Source organism: Dipodomys spectabilis, unplaced genomic scaffold (assembly GCF_019054845.1).
Source record: "Dipodomys spectabilis isolate Male_0828 unplaced genomic scaffold, ASM1905484v1 ptg000173l, whole genome shotgun sequence".
Lineage (NCBI taxonomy): Eukaryota > Metazoa > Chordata > Mammalia > Rodentia > Heteromyidae > Dipodomys > Dipodomys spectabilis.
This window is the reverse complement of record NW_024870850.1, coordinates 9087456-9104871: the sequence shown is the minus strand read 5'-3', so window position 1 is coordinate 9104871 and position 17416 is coordinate 9087456. Positions and strand designations below refer to the sequence as shown.

General features: G+C 42.2%; 1 protein-coding gene across 1 annotated transcript; it reads right to left on the bottom strand.

Moving 5' to 3' along the window:
• Positions 1 to 1171: 1171 nt before the first annotated feature.
• On the bottom strand, positions 1172 to 14912 carry LOC122119614 (vomeronasal type-2 receptor 116-like). Its single transcript, XM_042693623.1, has 7 exons — positions 14802 to 14912; positions 14499 to 14665; positions 8937 to 9225; positions 7790 to 8560; positions 5357 to 5584; positions 4239 to 4362; positions 1172 to 2091 (listed from the first exon to the last, which is right to left on the bottom strand). The coding sequence occupies exons 1-7, from the start codon at positions 14910 to 14912 to the stop codon at positions 1172 to 1174; spliced, it is 2610 nt and encodes an 869-aa protein (XP_042549557.1).
• Between the last annotated feature and the right edge of the window lie 2504 nt (positions 14913 to 17416).

The following is a 17416-nucleotide window of genomic DNA, read 5'->3' as shown; positions in this document are numbered from 1 at the left end:
ACTCTCTTCTTTGAGTCATTGTAAGTAGGATAATCTGTTTGGATTCCAGACATTTCTGTTTCTGTGCAGATGCTTTTCTGTTCTCCATCCATGGCCCAGCAGTATTACAGACAGCACTGTGTGTATCTCTGTCATTCATGTGTGGGTGATGTCACTCCAGTGAGCCACAGCTACAGCATTGAATGACATCAAGATCTCTGGACTCAGAGACATGTGCTTGTTTATCCATTGGACTCCTCCTGTCTGTACAATGTGGTGGTGGCCTGACAACATTCCTACTTCAAGCTCCTCAACACTTTGATTTCTTAGGGACTCTTCTGAATCATTCTTGTTACCATAGAATTGTAAAGATCATTGAGAGTTTTGAAGTCTGGGCTTATCTGATGTTTTTGTCCTCTCTTAGGGAACTTTTACTCTTCTTATAAATGATTCTATTTGTCCATCCATTAATATTGAGGATTCTTAGACTGGGATGACAAGGCTCTGCTCGGCCAATTGTGTACTCTGTATTTTTGGATTTCAATAAGAAATAATGACCAATAAGCAAACTATTGCTGCAGTTACTCATTTGGACAACTGTAGTTATTTTGGTGCACTCGCATTTCTTCCCTAAAAAATACATTCATAGATTCCTGTTGGAAACTGCAGCAGATTAAATCGTGCTCTAAAATTCTTAAAGAAAGAAAAGAAAGAATGAGAGATTTTCCAGTAAAATACACTCAGTAATGTAGCAAAATAGAAAATATGTGAACAGAAATATACAGCTAGGTCAGAGAATGGACTTGAGTTATCATAATGAAAGCATGGAAATGTTAAACAAGGTAACTTTCTATACCAGTAGCTTAGCAATATAATGATATTCAAGCAGTGATATAGGGTAGGTAGGAAGAATAATTGATATAGGAAAGAGAAAAGAATAAGCACAGTAGATAATGTACTCATTAGGAAGTATGATAGTATAAAGGACAGATTACACTGAAGGAATCATAAAATATCCAAGTTAGAATGCAAATTTAAGAGGTCTTGTTGGGAATGTGCTTATGTCTCTAACATAACCAGAGGAATGAATTAGAGTAACTTGTTTGTTCAAAGAAGTCCTCACATTAAACTAAGATGTGATACAGATTGCTGTCAGAGCCTCTCAACATTCTAGGCAAAATCTATGTTTATCTTAATGTTTGTTTCTTCCAGAACGTGATCTCTCACTGAACCTGGACAAAGAATTTCTCTCAGGTCTTATCAGGATGATGTAGCACTTGGGAGCAAAGATGCAGCCTAGGAGACCTGCACTGGAGGCCAAAATGGAGAACACCTCCACGGCTACCATGGCCTTCCCCTTGGTGCTGTGGTAGACAGGCAGGAAGGTGAGCCACACACTGCAGAACACCAGCATGCTGAAGGTCAGGAACTTGGCCTCATTGAAGGTGTCAGGCAGGTTTCTGGCCAGAAAAGCCACAGTGAAGCTGGCCAGGGCCAGAGAGCCAAGGTATCCCAGGACACAGTAGAAGGCAGTGAGAGAGCCCATGTTACATAGGATGATGATGTAGCCATGTTCAGATTGTGCATCTTTGTCCACAAAGGGAGGAGAGACTCGCAGCCAGAGGCCACAGAGGGTCACCTGGATGAGAGTGCAGATGGGGATGAGGAGGTTAGGAACCCAGAACAGCAGCCACTGCCTCGTGCTTCTCCCTGGAGCAGTAAGTGTGAAGGCCAGAACCACAGTGATGGTCTTGTCCAGGACCGTGGAGACAGCCACAGTGAAGACCACTGCAAATGTGGTGTGCTGTATGATGCAGGTGGCTGTGTGGGGACGGCCAAGGAAGAGCAAGGAGCAGAGGAAGCAGCAGATGAGGGAGACGAGCAGGATGTAGCTGAGGGCCCAGTTATTGGCCTTGACAATGGGGGTGTCTTGGTGGTTGATAAACACCCCAAGAACAGCAGCTGTGAGTGCAGAGCAGCAAAGAGCTGTGCAAGCCAGAGCCATACCCAAGGGGTCTTCATAAGCCAGGAAGCCCTCAGTTTTCATCAGGCAGTGATTTCTCTGCATGTTGGCAAACTGATGATCTGCACACCTGACACACTGTTCTATGTCTGGTGAGGTGTGAGAATCACTATTAGTTAGTGTTCAGTATTTGTCTTTCCTGTCAACCCCCTTCATTCAAGTAGCTATCTCATTTCCCCTGATTCACCAGTTGACCTGTATTAAGTTCAATACCAATAGAGTAACTCTATATCAAAATGCTTTCACATCAAATCTCTTTCACATTTCTTCTTCTTTCTCTACGCCCTTTCCGTTTCTATGTTTATCTTTTCTTTCTTTCTTTCTTTCTTTCCTTCCTTACTTCCTTCTTCCTTCCTTCCCTCCCTTCCTCTTCCCTCCCTTCCTGCTTCCCTCCCTCCTTCCTTCCTTCCTTCCTTCCTCCCTTCCTTCCTTCCTTCCCTCCCTCCCTCCCTCCCTCCTTCCTTCCTTCCTTCCTTCCTCCCTTCCTTCATTCCTTCCTTTCTTTCTTTCCTCTCTCCCTTCCTCCCTCCTTCCTTCTCTAGCTCCTTCCTTGCTTCCATCTGTCTGTCTTTCCTCCAGTGCTTGAACTCTGGCCATGGGACGTTTTCCAGAGTATTCATGCTCAAAACTACCACTCTAACACTTGAGCCACAGCTCTAATTAAGCTTTTTGGGTGCTTAATGGTGAGAAAGAATCTTACTGAGTTTCCTGTACATCATTACATCGAAGCTCCATCCTCAAATCTCAACTGCCTAAATCGCTTGGATTCTAGGTGTAGTATATGATTACCAGCATTATGTGCTGCATTCTTGACAGGTCATACCACTCTGGCTCTCTGCTACTCATTCAAGACATAATGGAGAATAGAGACTCAGCCCAACCACTTCACTTTGTACAAGAGGGTCTAATCCAAACCTCAAACTCCTCATTACAACAAACACAAACTTCTTGAGCATTTGATCTGTGTCAAGAACAGTGCTCCTCCACTGATACGATAAGGTCTGGGAAAGATCAGCTGGAGGAGGGAGAAGAGAAATGAAATGGAGATGATAAACTACTTCTGAATCTTTTATATTTGAAGAATTGCTAGTCAGCCTAGTGCCAGTGTCAGATGTGGAGTGATCATAACAAAGCCCCTTGTATTATTAGTGCATGCTAAATAGAAAATAAAATTTAATTAGAAATGAGCAGCAATAGGCACTCAGAAATGAAAGGCTATGTTAGGTCCACAATTCCATGATGATTTGCATATCATTTCAAAGATCAACAACTGGTCCTTGATATTTTCTTTTTTTTTCAATCTTTAGCTCTTATTTTCTTCATTTCTCCCTTGTTTATTAAATATATGTTTTATTGTTAAGATACTGTACAAAGTTGTTACAGTTACATGATTAAGGTAATGAGTATTTTCCTATCAAGCATTGTTCCCCATTTTTTTTTGTTTTTTATTGTAAAAATACTGTACAGAGTAGATACAGTTACACGAGTAAGTAAAGTGCACATTTCCCATCTAGGATTGTTTCCTCCTGCTTTGTTTTAGCCTAACCATCCCTTCCTTTTCCACATCCCCGAGTACTCCCCCAACAATGCCAAAGTTGTAAAGTCTTTTTCAATATAGTGTCTTGTATATTTCCTGGTTAAAATGGGGCAACCTGTATCCCTATTTAAGCAGTTTGGTCTTTCCTTGCTCTCCCCAAATTAGGAAAATGTATATACAAGGTGCAGGGCACCAGAATCCAATACATTGAAAACAGGGGTTATACCCTGGGGGTGGAACATACCCAAGAAACAAAAAAATCACATGGTCATTATAAATACATTAAAAAAGAAAGAAAAACCCATTTGTGCCCCTATCTTGGCGTTCATTTCGCTTAACATCAACCTATATGGTCATAGTACCTAGCTTTTGACCTTTTCTGCTTGTCAAACAGTAGGTATTACAAATAATGGAAACCATGGGTAAACATTTTCTTTAAATATAAAAAATGCGATTGAGGAGAGGGGAACATGGGTATTCTCAAGATGAAGTCTGTAATAGATTAGAAAATATAATCAGAGATGTAATGGAGGGGCAGTGAGTGTTTCTTCTAAAGAGAAGTATGGTTAACGTTGCCTTGGAACTCTGCATGAAGGTGAATGTGTGTTCTTGCCATGTTACTGTAGATCACTCCACTGGCTTGCATGGACTGAAGGGTAGGAAGGAGAGATGGGGAATTTCTCTAACTAACAGACTCACCTGTCACATTAGAAATCTCATTCTCTGGGCAAGGAGTGCAATCAAAGCAACAGGTAGCATTTCTCTCCAGAGAAGCCTTCCTGAATCCAGGACCACAGCTCTCACTGCACACAGAATGAGGAGTCTGAGAATATTCAGATGACAGTTAGTGACATTTTATCCATTCACCTGACATCTGAGACACTCCAGTGATTTAGGGGAAAGGATAATCAAAACACATAATCATTATATGCACACAGCAAATGAATTTACTGAACCTTCTTACAATTTCATCTGACATGAGCTGAAGAATATGTGGGGATTCAACACCCAACACTCATACTATCAGGAAATCATGGAGCCTTGAAGTGTTGGATGTTAAATCTAGGAAATTAGGAAATGGGAGTTAATCCTGCATCGTATTCTTGAATTCAGGTGATCTGTTTACACATGAATAAGAGCATGAGAAGAAAATCACTTAGGGAAACTTAAAACCCACACACTAAAGCATGGCTAATTGCTGTGGAGGTGCTGATGTACCCAGGGCCATTCATATCTCTCTTGGCTTCCTAGCTGTCAGGAAGTGGGTGAATTTTACTGGCAGATGCTCCTTTCATTACATCCTGTCTCACTAGACTAAGAAGCAACAATCTATCCAACCATGGTCTGAAATCTCCAGGCAGAAGCAAAGCAAGCCCTTCTGCCTTCTCATTTGATTCCCTCAGATATTTTGTCACAGTGCTGAAATGATGATTCACAGGTGTCATTTAATTTTATGATATTCACTATGCAAACATAGAACAACATATTGGTCATGATATGTTCCCCTGTTCCCTCCATGTATCTGCTAGTAAGAAACTTCCAGAAACACAAAGTTTTGAAATGTAAACTACTGAGCCATAGTTTCATTGAACTAACTTTAAAAAAGGATAAGCTTATTGCTCATTTATACATAGATCATGCCATTATGGTTAGAAACGACTGACCCTGGGGGAGAACTAAGGATGTGGTGACAATGCCTACAAGCATTGTGATCATAACCTGACTTAGGGAATTGTAAGGTCTTTCTACAACTACTTCTTAATAACGATACATTTTTTTTTTAAAAGGAGAGAGTAACAAAAGTAGAAATGACCCACCTTGGTAATTCCTATGGGCCACTCTATCAGATTTTCAAACAAAATCAGTTGTTGATTAGGTGGCCTAGATGGAGAAAACTTGCCAACTTTCACCTTTTTTCCCAGACCTTCTGGAAAATTCCAAAAGCTCTTAATGTCATACTCTGCCTCCAATTTCCTTTCCTCATTCAAAACCACTTGGTCTCCAACAGGATTGGTAAATTGGATCTTCTTCAAAAAGTGATGCAGCTAAAAGGGACACATTATAGTATGGTGAAGTGCTTCCCAGTGTTATCACAAAACCCCAGACAATGGATTACGCTTCATTCCCATCCACTGATTCACACACACTACAGGATTCCAACCAACTGTATCAAATGCAGGCCCACAGCAGACTAAAGTGTTACCAAGTTCTAAAACCTGAGTATCCAGGATGGGTTGCAGAAACTCAATTTCAAGGGAATGAAACTCTAGCCACATCCAACAAAATAATGAATTATCATATGATAGACCCCAACAGACTCTCTAAATTGCATTCCAATCACTTGTTTTGTGATTCTGATAGGAGAATCAGTCTGAAATATAGGTAAATAATAAACTAAGTAGAATCATAGAATATTTGTGACAACTATGAAAGATTACCTTAAGCAAGACCTTGTTCTCTGCGTGTGTGTGTGTGTGTGTGTGTGTGTGTGTGTGTGTGTGTGTGTGTATGTCTGCCCTGTGGTGTGTTCTCACAGTTTAGGCACTCAACTTGGTTTTTTTTTTTTTTGTTCTTTTCAAAGTAATTATTCTGTCCATTGAGCCACAGCTCCCCGTCTGGCTTCTTGGTGGTTAATTGTAGTCATGAGTGAGTCACAGGTGTGAGCCACTTGTGTCTAGGCAATATTAGGTTTTCAAGAACCAGTCACTCTTAGAGGAGATCTTCACTAGCCATACAATGAAAAAAGTTCTCATATCTAAAATATACTTGGAACTCAAAAATTAAATGCCCCAATAAGAAATTCTCAAAGAAACAACTGCCCAACGAATAAGTGGGCTAAAGCCTTAAAGAGAAACTTCTCTGAAGAGGAAAGAAGGATGGCCAATAGACACATGAAGAAATGCTCAACCTCCCTATCCCTAAAAGAAATGCAAATCAAAACAATATTGTGATATCACCTCACTCCAGTTAGAATGGCTAAAATCAAGAACTTTAATAACAACCGATGCTGGAGGGGATGTGGACAGAAGGGAACCTTACTGCATTGTTGGTGGGAGTGTAAACATGTTCAAACACTTTGGAAAGTAGTATGGATGTTCCTCAAAAGACTCCATGTAGAGCTCCCCTATTACCCAGCAATCCCAGTTTTGGGCAATAACCCAAATGTTTACAAACAGAACCACACTAAAGCTACTAGCATGACTATGCTTATTGCAGCATTATTTATTATAGGTAAGATGTGGAACCTACACATATGCCCATAGTAGATAAATGGATCAAGAAAAAGTGTTATATATACAAAATGGAACTCTATGCCTCCATCAGAAAGAATGACATTGCCCAATTTGTTAGGAAATGGAAAGGCTTGGAAAATTTTATATTAAGTAGAGTAAGCCAGACACAAAGAAAGATAGGTCCCATGGATTCCCTTATTTGCAATATCTATTATATGTCTGAGTTAAGCAGAAAAGTTCAGATAAGGTGATGTTAGGGAAATGAACCCTAAGATATGTATTCAAATGTTTTTTTTCTTTCATGTGATTGTTTCTAACACATTTATAAGTTTATTTCTTTGTTGCTTTGTATGTCCCTCCCCCACAGTATAACCCCTGTATTTGATGTCGGTATAATCTGTTGAGGGGAAGGGGAAAAAGAAATCGTTTAAATAGGGATACAGTTGAACCAATTGCAACAATGGGATGTAGAAGTCGTTATGTCAAAAACGAACTTCACAGCTTTGGTTCGGGGGTGTGGGGGAAGATTGGGTAGGGAGTGCGGGGGAGGGGAGGATTGGAAGGGATGGGAAGGGGAAACAAAGAAGGAGGCTACAATGCTTGGTAAGAAATGTACTCATTATATTGCCCATGTAATTGCAACCCCTCTGTACAGTATTTTCACAATAAAAAAACTAGTCACCCTTAATCTGTTATTTTAAAAAGGTACACGGAGAATTTGAATATATCCTATTGAAAAGGGGATGGTTTTCCCAAACATAGTGAGGATGGGGACAGAAGACACAACACTCCCTTGTCACGGATGCAGCGTTCTTCAAGAACATTGTCTTCACAGCTCTATCATCACTTCATGGAGAGCACAACAGACTCTCTTGTATTTGCCAAAATGGTGCCAGACAACCTAGTTGCATCTGCTATGAAAGCTTATATAGAAGTTCTGCATGCCTAGAGTAGGGCACCCAAAAGCAAAGCCATTACCTATGAAGAGAGAAATGTCCTGGGTTGCCCATTGTGCACTCTTGGCTCTCCCATGTAATGAAGAAACATCTGGTGGAGGGCATGGGCCACAGCATACACAGCATTGTAGATGTTGTAACTCTCATCTGACATGGTAATATCAAAAATGTGCTTCAGCAACCAATGCAGTGTGGCATTGTATGAACAGAGCCCTAAGTCTCTGCAGTCAGACTTAATCAGTAGGCTATAAACAGACTGAATCCATGACCTGGGAAGGGAGTTATTTGCTGAGTTCTTGGAGAAGGTCTCTGTCAGAATAAAATTGGTGAACCCAGCAGTGTTTCTATGATGGTGAGAGAAGATAAGAGGTGCATGGAAAGAGTCAATCAGAAAATGTCTTTTAGCAATAGTCACATCATCATAGGGTGAGTTCAGGACCCAGACTTTGCCTGTAATTAGAAAGTGCCTAAATTTAAGAATAAAGCTTAGTAGAAATTTACTGTCCCCATAAAGGATAATCACATTGGTTGATAAGTCCAGTAGCTGGAGCTGCATTGATAGATCATTTGAGTAATCTGAAAGGACACTGTAAGTGATCATGTTCTCAAAGGCAAAGCAGACTCTACTCTTGCCCATCTCTTCCCTCAATTCTGAGAGGAACCACATTCCATAGTTTTCTTCGGTGATGAATAGTCCCACCCAGTTCCAGCTGAAATGAAGCATCAAGGAGACCATGGCCAGGGCTAGACCTGAGTCCTTGGCAGCCATCTGATAGACAGTACCAAACTTTCCATGGTCACTCAGGAGAGGATCAAAAGCCCCAAAGGTGAACTACAGGGAACAAATGGAAACAACATCAGGAAGAGTATGGTCATAGGCAAATCTCAGTCCTGATGTGAACGACACAAGTGGTAGTACAGTGGTGGGAACAAAAGTTTGCTTATCCCATTTGCAAAGTCATCTCCCATGTTCTGAAGTCTTTGTAGACATGTACAGATAAGGCTCAGAGCTTTGGGTCATCCTTCCTCTCAACACCCCTCCTTTTATTTGAAGTAATGAAAATGTGTATGTCCCACCCACTTTTGGAGGCTTCTCCCTCTGTGATTATGCATTTGTAAGGGTTTGTGATACCACCTCCTCTTCAGACTGTTGAGGACAGAGTCACTGTGGATATGGCTTCACGTCTGCCCACCCCACCCAGCCTCACCTGTGGAAGTTTGTAGAGGTCCAGCAGTGTCCCTATTGGGACAAATGTGTTTGAGGTTCCTGTGAGTGCCGCTATAGCTTTACTGTCTCTTCCACAGGTGTAATTAGGGATGTTTTTATTCTTCCCAGACAGCCAGGTGAGTGGATCCTCTAACAGATCAGTACCTGAGTAATGTGCAGTATAGATCTCAAACCCCAGAGTCATGTTGGGTAGCAGATGGGGATTCTTGTTGATCTCCTCCACAGCCAGCACCAGGGTGAGAAGCAATTGGTATTTCTTTAAGTTGATCCTGCACAGAAATCACAAAATTTGGGTAGGTATACAAGTCTTACAAATGATTAACTGCAAATCTCATGACTTTGTTTAATCAAATGTTGATTTCTACACACAGTAATATGTGTAAATCCAAAGGGACGGCATTCTAATTTGGAGTCTAAGAAAACTTCTTAGAATTGGGAGAGTTCCTGAACAGGTCTTGATCAGCATACATGAGATGACTGTTCTTCTGAGATTGCAGAGAGAGAGAGAGAGAGAGAGAGAGAGAGAGAGAGAGAGAGAGAGAGAGAGAGAGAGAGAGAGAGAGAGAGGAGAGAGAGAGTGGGGAATGAGCAAGCTGGCTTTTCCTCTCTGCCCCATATGGATAAGTGAAAAACACTTCTGTCTGCTGTGACATAGGAGGAGGCTCAGCTAACATCCCAAATCATTTAGTCCCTTAAATTAGGTGTGCATATGGAAAAAATCTTAAGAAATACGATTCCAATTGGGAGCAGATGGTCTACCCGAGTTCAACCAGTATGAACAGAGAGGCAGGGCCTGCTGTGTTAGGAGTAAATAGGAAAGCAAGCTGTTTTGTGTCTGTGCTTGCTTGCCACACATTTGCCAATGGTCCATCCTTCCGCCAAGAAGTGAATCTTGCCTTGTGAGGAAAGTAAAGAAATCACAGAAGTACAAAATTCATTTGATGTGGTAGAGGCACACTAAGCTGACTCAGAGAATGTCATCATTCATGGGGATTCCCCAGAAGCAGAGCAAGATGGTAGCCCAGGAAGCTAGAACATGAAGATTGCCTCACCCAACAAAGAACAGATGAGAGTCAGGGAGTGTGGACTGGAGGATACTTCTCTAGTCAAGCAAACAACAGAAAAGGATGTGTGAGAAAAGGGGGAAGAAGCCATCTCCATGTTCCTCCCCATTACCAGCACTAGTAGCTCATTATGGACAGAAACCCTCTGACATTGCAGGGAGGAAGAGAATTAAAGTTAAATCTCAGCACCATCCCCATACACTGAGACCAGTGATGGGGATGTGCTTATAGTTTCTACTCTTGGGTCCAGACCTTTAGATTGTGCCTCTGGAACTGGTTAAGGACGGAGAAGGAACACACTGCCACAACCTCACTCCTCTAATCTTGTGAATGACAGGAGGTATGGGATACAACCTCCTAGTGAGCAGGGCAGAAGATTGGGTCAGAGTGTTTCTTAGAACCCTTTATCAGGCATGTCATGGTTGGACCAATAATCCAGAATAAACTAGAGGCACTGTTTGATGCTAGTACCACAGCTTCCATTAGAATATTTCAGGAGGTTTTGGAAGGTTGCTGAGGCAGAACCAAATGCCATTTCCATCACTTTCCACCATGGGTGGAGTAGGCTGACACCTGTATTCTTGCTTAGCCTAGTGAAGCCACTGTGGCTATGTGACTCTGTTATCATCTGGCTCAGTCCAGTCTCATTGCACAGTGAATAATTTCAGGGACCACTGCCCTAGAAGGACAGTGCTCAAGATGGCACCAGGCAGAAACTGAAGGCTCTCTAGGAATCCAGTGTGCATTAGTCTACATCAGCATAAGCTAGATTGTGGCTTAAGTGTATCCACATGACAGTTTGGGCTTTGGGGAGGCTAGATAGCCTGAGTAGATGGTGGTGTTCACCAAGACGGTCCTGTGGCTTGCTTTTTTTGTTGGTTTTGGGCTTTGAAATCTATGCCTGGGATCTGACCCTAAAATCTTCAGCTTAAGACTAGCTCTCTAGCACTTGAGGCACAGAGCCACTTCTGGCTTTCTTTTGTTTTACTAGAGATAAAAGTCTCACAGACTTTTCTGCCTGGGGTGGCATTGAACCCCGGTCCTCAGATCTCGCTTCCTAAGTAGCTAGAATTCTAGGCATCGGCCACCCATGCTGGCTTGTGGCTTCCTTTACAAAACTTACCATGCTGCTGTAGCATTGCATGGTTTTTCATCCCAATTATAATAGGTAAGACAGGGAAGTAAGATGGTGATATTGTCCCACAGCTTAGTGTGGGCTAGGTAATAGCACTAGAACTGTGCCATGACCATATAGACAGGACAGCCTCTGGCTGACTCTGTAATCACTTCAATATCTGAGAAAGTCATCTACCACCTGACAATCTGAATTCTATATCAGCTATAACTAATTGTGTATGGTTGTGGGCATCTTGGCTCATGAGCGCACCTCTACCACATTCAACCTGAGTCAATCTTAGTACTCACCCAGCACTTTATTGGTCTTGATCGCAGTGGACTGAGGATGCTGTACCCATGCAGGATAGACTAAGGAAAATGAGGGCTGGTTAATGCAAGCTCAAAGCTTGTCCATCTACTTCCCTTAATATTAAGGGAATGAAGTCATTTAGGGGAAATGGAGAAGAATAGGTTAGTAAAAAATGAGGTATGGGAAGCTCACAGCAAACAGAGAGCTATTCATCCATCTACATAACTTAATATTAAGGGACCAAAGACATTGAGCACAAAAAGAATGTGGATAAATTAAGGAAAAAAATGAGTCCTAGAGAAGGCAACTCAGAGACATGTGATTTAGAAACACAGGGCTACCATCTTTACTTCAAAGAGAGGCAACAGGTTGCATTGCCTCCTGAGAGATGCATTTCTCATCATATGAATTAGCAGTTGTCTTGTAGGGCAAATGCCTTCCCCCTAAAATGCTCCCCCAAAATTTAAGCAACCTCCTACCCCAAATACAGACAACAGCACACCTTCCTTCCCTCAAGGATAATCATCTGGAAAGAATGGTCAAAACATACAGAAACTCAGAAAGTTTAACACCAGGAGTGATTAGAGCAAAGATGACAGACCTATGTTTGTGTAACTTTTAAGTCAGACCTCCTGCCTTTACCATCTGAATACCCCTGGCAGCCCAAGAGCTGTGTGTCTCTCCTCAGTTAGAGTGTGTCTTTGCCTTTCTGTTTCCTTTTTGTCTACCTGTTTGTTTGTTTGCTTCCTTACTCAGCAAAGCTCTGCCACATTTTCTTACTGTTGTGACTTGTCTAGAATTTCTTCTTCTGCAATCAAAGTCCAGGATCCCAAGTCCCTACTATTAGAGGGAAACTACATTAACCTTCATCTGTTTTGGTGACCCTGCTGTTTGGTATTCCAGGTGTAATAGAGTTCGGGGGCCACAGCTGTGTCTAACGCCTGTTCCAGCACACAAATCTTGCTATTGCAAGGCAGAATCCATGCACAAGGCCATTCCCTGTGGATGAGGCATATGGTCCCCCTGTGCACCCAGGAGAAGGCATATTTGCCCCCATGACTCATTGGGGTTCTCATGAGGTTTTTAGAACCAGAGAGTATTTTGTCACCAAAATAGCCTTTGGTTTTCTCTGGTACTGAAGTGGTTTATCACCTCACAGCCGACTTCTCACAGTCCCTGGGCTCCCTCTAATGTTGACATTGTGGAAGTCACTTACAAACTCAGGAACACTGAAGCCTGCCTGGAATTTCTGGAAAGACAGGCACAAAGCCAGACCAGTCAGACTGGTATAATTTGGAGACATTTCAAAAGCCAGATGGTATCACATGCCAATATGAATCAAGAATGTTCCAGAATGATGAGTTCTCCTAGTATTCAATATAATCATTTTAGGGAAATTCTCATAGAGAGAATCTCTACTCTCATGGATGTTTGCTGATGTTATTTTGTGCAATGTAACTGAGGCTTGACATCTAGAATGTCAGTAATACTAAATATGAATTGGGAACTGTTGGCTCAGGCCTGCAATTATAACTACTAAGGAGACTGATATAGGAGAATCATGTTTTGTAGTCATTTTGTGCAGGAATGCCTGTGACACATTTTATGTGCAAGCAAATCTACGGAAACTGGTGCAGAGCTGTAGGTCAAGTGGTAGAGTGCCAGTCATGATAAAAAAAGCCATCGGACTTGGGATGATGCCTGAGTACCAGAGTCTATCTGAACATGCACACACACACACACACACACACACACACACACACACACACACACAGCTCAATTAGAGAATGGACAGAGAAGAGGATAGCTCTGACATCTCACCCTTCCCATGGGGTACGTTTCTATTGCTGGATTTACACATGAGCCCCATCTTTCTCACTCACTTCCTCACCACATTAATTTGGCTTCAATATCTCTCATAAATCTCTCATGGAATAAAGTATTCCTCTCCTGAACAAACCCCATACAGGGTGTTTCCACACAACTTGTCTGAGAAGGTTCATCCATGACTTCCCAAGTTTACAGAGAATTCTATAGATCTGAAAGTAGTGAGCTCACCTGGGACAAATGCATGAATGAAAGTGTGTATAAAATATATGAAAAAGCCAGGCACCTTTGATCATGCCTGTCATCCTATCTCACTCAGGAGAGTGAGATCTGAGGATCAGGGCTCAAAGCCAGCCAGGGCAGAAGAGTCCATGAGACTCTTGTCTCCAATAAACCATTAGAAAATTTGAAATTGCACTGTGGTGCCAGCAATCAAGCACTTGTCTTAAGGTGAATAGCAGAGGGACAGCATCCAAGCCCTGAGTTCAAGACCCATTACTGACAATATATATGAAAAAACTTTCAAATCTAGTTTAGGAAGTTATGAGCAGGGAAAAATAAAGAAGCCTGGAAACATGTTGGAGGACAAGGAATGGAAACAGAGTTTCTGGGAATAACATAGGAGAGAGGCCAAGACATGGATAGCAGGACAGAAGCTTACTTACATTAGTTAAGGGGAAAAAATCAAGTATGTCATGCATCTCTTATTACTGATCTGACCAGCAGCTCCCCATTCCCAGAACTTTGCTGACATGAAATAACCTCAGAAGTCGAAACTGCATGTCTATCCTAAGAAACATTGCCCTGAAGGCGGTCCAAACATTGGTCCTGTTTTGAAAAGTATAAAGAACAGAATGGATTGAAGATTCCCTATCCTTTGCCCTATGGATGGGGACATTGCACTTTAGTATCTTTGTATGGACTCTTGGTTACCCCAGTGACCCTGAGTAACAGTGATGAGTGATGAGTGGAGGAGTCACAGTGATGGTGGGGTGGTCGGCATATCTCTGGAAAGAGGAGTGGAGTGGAAGATAGACAGAAAACTCTGTACCCTTGGAAGAAAGAAAAATATTCATCGGAAACACCTGAAATGAAGTAGAGCTGTTGTAGTGAGCGCAGTGTAGAAGATGCAGATCACATCAGTGATTGTGTCCAAACTTCCCCCACATCTGACTGTAATACAAAGAAAAATTCAAAATTTAAGAAAATCCAAGAAATCACTTACTGAATGTTCTGTTGCTGCAGGGTAGGGTCATTCATGCCTTGAACGACCAATTCCCAAGAATAGAGGGGGTAAAACCCAGCAATGACCACATCTCCCCTGCTGCATGCCACAGATTTCTCTGTGCAAATGCGTCTGCCATCTTCAGAGAAAGTGATCAAGAGAGGATGCTGGAGGAGAAGCAGTGTCAGAGCCACAGGGAACATTGCTGCTGCTTTGACATGGAGCTGTGATTCTGGATGCAGACTGTGCCTGCAGCGTCAGGTGGGGCCAAAACGATCTTCAGTTTTTGTGGCTTCTTGTTACCTGGATAGCCTCCACTGTCCTAGAGGAATACAGAGCCCATTCTGCCCTGTGGCTCTGCATCTGGGGCCCAGCTTCTAGGTCAAAACAGAAGTTAGAAAACATGTGTACCATCTTCCTCTCCACACCCTCAGGACCATGATTTCATCCAAGACAGTAGATAATGAAACTCCAGGGATGGATTCCTCTCTTGTTGAGTTGTTCACAAACTTGTGTGAAAGCAAAAAGTTGAAAACGAAAAAAGCACAACCAATCAAGGGTCCCTAGGGATGATGGGAATGGATGACACCAGAGGATGCCATGTGAAGGTCAAATGATCACAGAGCGCCATGGCAAGCAAAGGCGCAGTCAGAGTTATTGGAGTACCACCAAAGATGAGGATGGGCAGGCTCACAACCTGGGGAAAAGGAAGACACAGAAGATATGTGAAATGACCCATTCAGGTTTTTATACCAACTGCACATGCACAAGAATCCAGAAGAGCTCAATGTATTTACTTACTGCTGCAGGTGTTACCAACAGTGTCCTGGAATTCTACCATTACAGATCAATACTTCAAGGTCAATGAACTTAACCAATTAGACATTTGCACTCTGAATCTTGAACTTCTTCAGTGCTTGCATGTTGTTGACCATCAGACTGCACCTATGAATATATTGGCAGTCCACTGTTAGACAGAGATATTCTATGATCTATGACTTTTTGGGAACATAGCAGGCCTGCACACTGAGGATCCTGGTAGCTGTGGGTGTATGGATGGGTCTTGCTCTGCTGTGTCCCCATCCTGTCCTGAGTGCTCCGGGAATTCTTGTTCCCACTTAGACAGCTACGTAGTGCCAGCTCTGTCCATGTCTCCCTACCTGTCTTCTCTATTAGTTCCTCATAATAGAAGTGAAACCAAGGTCACAGCATAGTGTCCTGCTTTGCACAGACTTCACCATGGTGGCTGGTTCTGTGAACTGGCTGCATATATTTATGAGGAAGGTCTTGGCAAATGTAAATTGAAAAGTAAGGATGCAAATGCTATTTGGTATTGGTAGTCAGCAAGAAATTGCAAGAGCATCAGTGCTGGGGCCTAGCCTGACTTGAGATTTTAGGTAGAAATCTTTGTTGCTTCTATACCCAGGATTATCGGTATGAGCCAGCTGTGGCTGGCTCAGAGGACAAACTTTTATCCCATTCTCCTCATCTATTACTCTAACTATTTCTGTTCAGTCTGCCCAAGAGAACAGGCCCTCCCCACTTTCTCTTCACTTGCCTGAAACCAGTAGTCACCTGTCAATCACCTGACTGGGAGTCAGCAAAGGACCCCACAATCTGAGGTCACGTCCTCATCCACGGAGGTCACTTCCTGGACCATCCTGGTCACACCTCTGTAGGACAGTGATAAGTTCCCCAGACTCTGTGGTCACTTCTATATCCACTGTTGTCCCCTTCTCTCTCTTTTTATTTTCTTCTTTTTCCTTTTCCTTTGTCTTCTCCATGGGTCTCCATCTCCTGATGGTGGCCACTTTGCCTTTTCTGCCTGAACCGTGTATCAGGTTTCCTTGCTGGAGAAGCTAACAATTTCTCCTTCATTATCATTGATATCTACTCTAGTACTCTATGCCTTCTTCTCCGTACATTTCAAAAATAAGAGAAAACTTGGGGATCTGTGTTGCCTCTATCTATCTGAGTGCTTTCTTTCTGTATGTCTATTTGTCTGTGTGTATTGTAAATGTGTTGTACAGAGGAGTTACCATTATGTAAGTCGGGTAATGAGTACATTTCTGTTTTTACAACGTTACCCAGTTTTTCCCTCCCTGACCCACCCACAGGTTGTATGCTTCATTTTTCACATGGTGTCCAGTATATACCACTGCTGCATTTCCCAGGGTGCTTAACTGAACACGATGTTCTTCACTTTCTCCCATATTCCTGACTCAAACATTTAATTGCATGCCCAAGACTCCTAGTGTCTGTGTGACTCAATTTACTTTTTCCCTTCATGTATTGATTGGAATGGAGCCTTGTTCTGCAACTCAGCTTCTAAGTAGTGTCATGATAAACACTCATCATATGTAAACATAGACATAACAAACACCAATATTTGTGTGTGTGTGTAATATGCATGTAATATTATATCTTTTGTCATATTATGTTACCAACAGTGTTATAATATTCCTTTTGGCCATATCCCCATTAGTGTCTGTTATTATTAATTTTCTTGATAATAATCAACTTAATGCCAATTATTTTTATAATAAGCTCTATTTTATGAAACTCAAGATGTACTCATCTGCTACTTACTTGAACATTTTGTGGGTATAAAAATTGAAGCTGGGAAGTGGTGCTGCGACTTAAGTGGTAGAGTGCTAGCCTTGAGCTGAAGAACTGAGGGACAGTGCCAAGGCCCAGAGTTCAAGCCCCACAACTCACCAAAAAAAAATTGAAGACTGAAATCATTTTTTATCCAAATGAAACCAATTTGTTTCATCAATTCCCTTTCTCAAGACTTTCATTTACTAACTTCCCTTGGTCATGGGACTTGAACTCTGGGTCTAGGTGCTTTCCCTCAGTTTTCAGCTCAAGGAGGATGCTCTACCTCTTGAGCCACAGCACCGCTTTTGGTTTTCTGG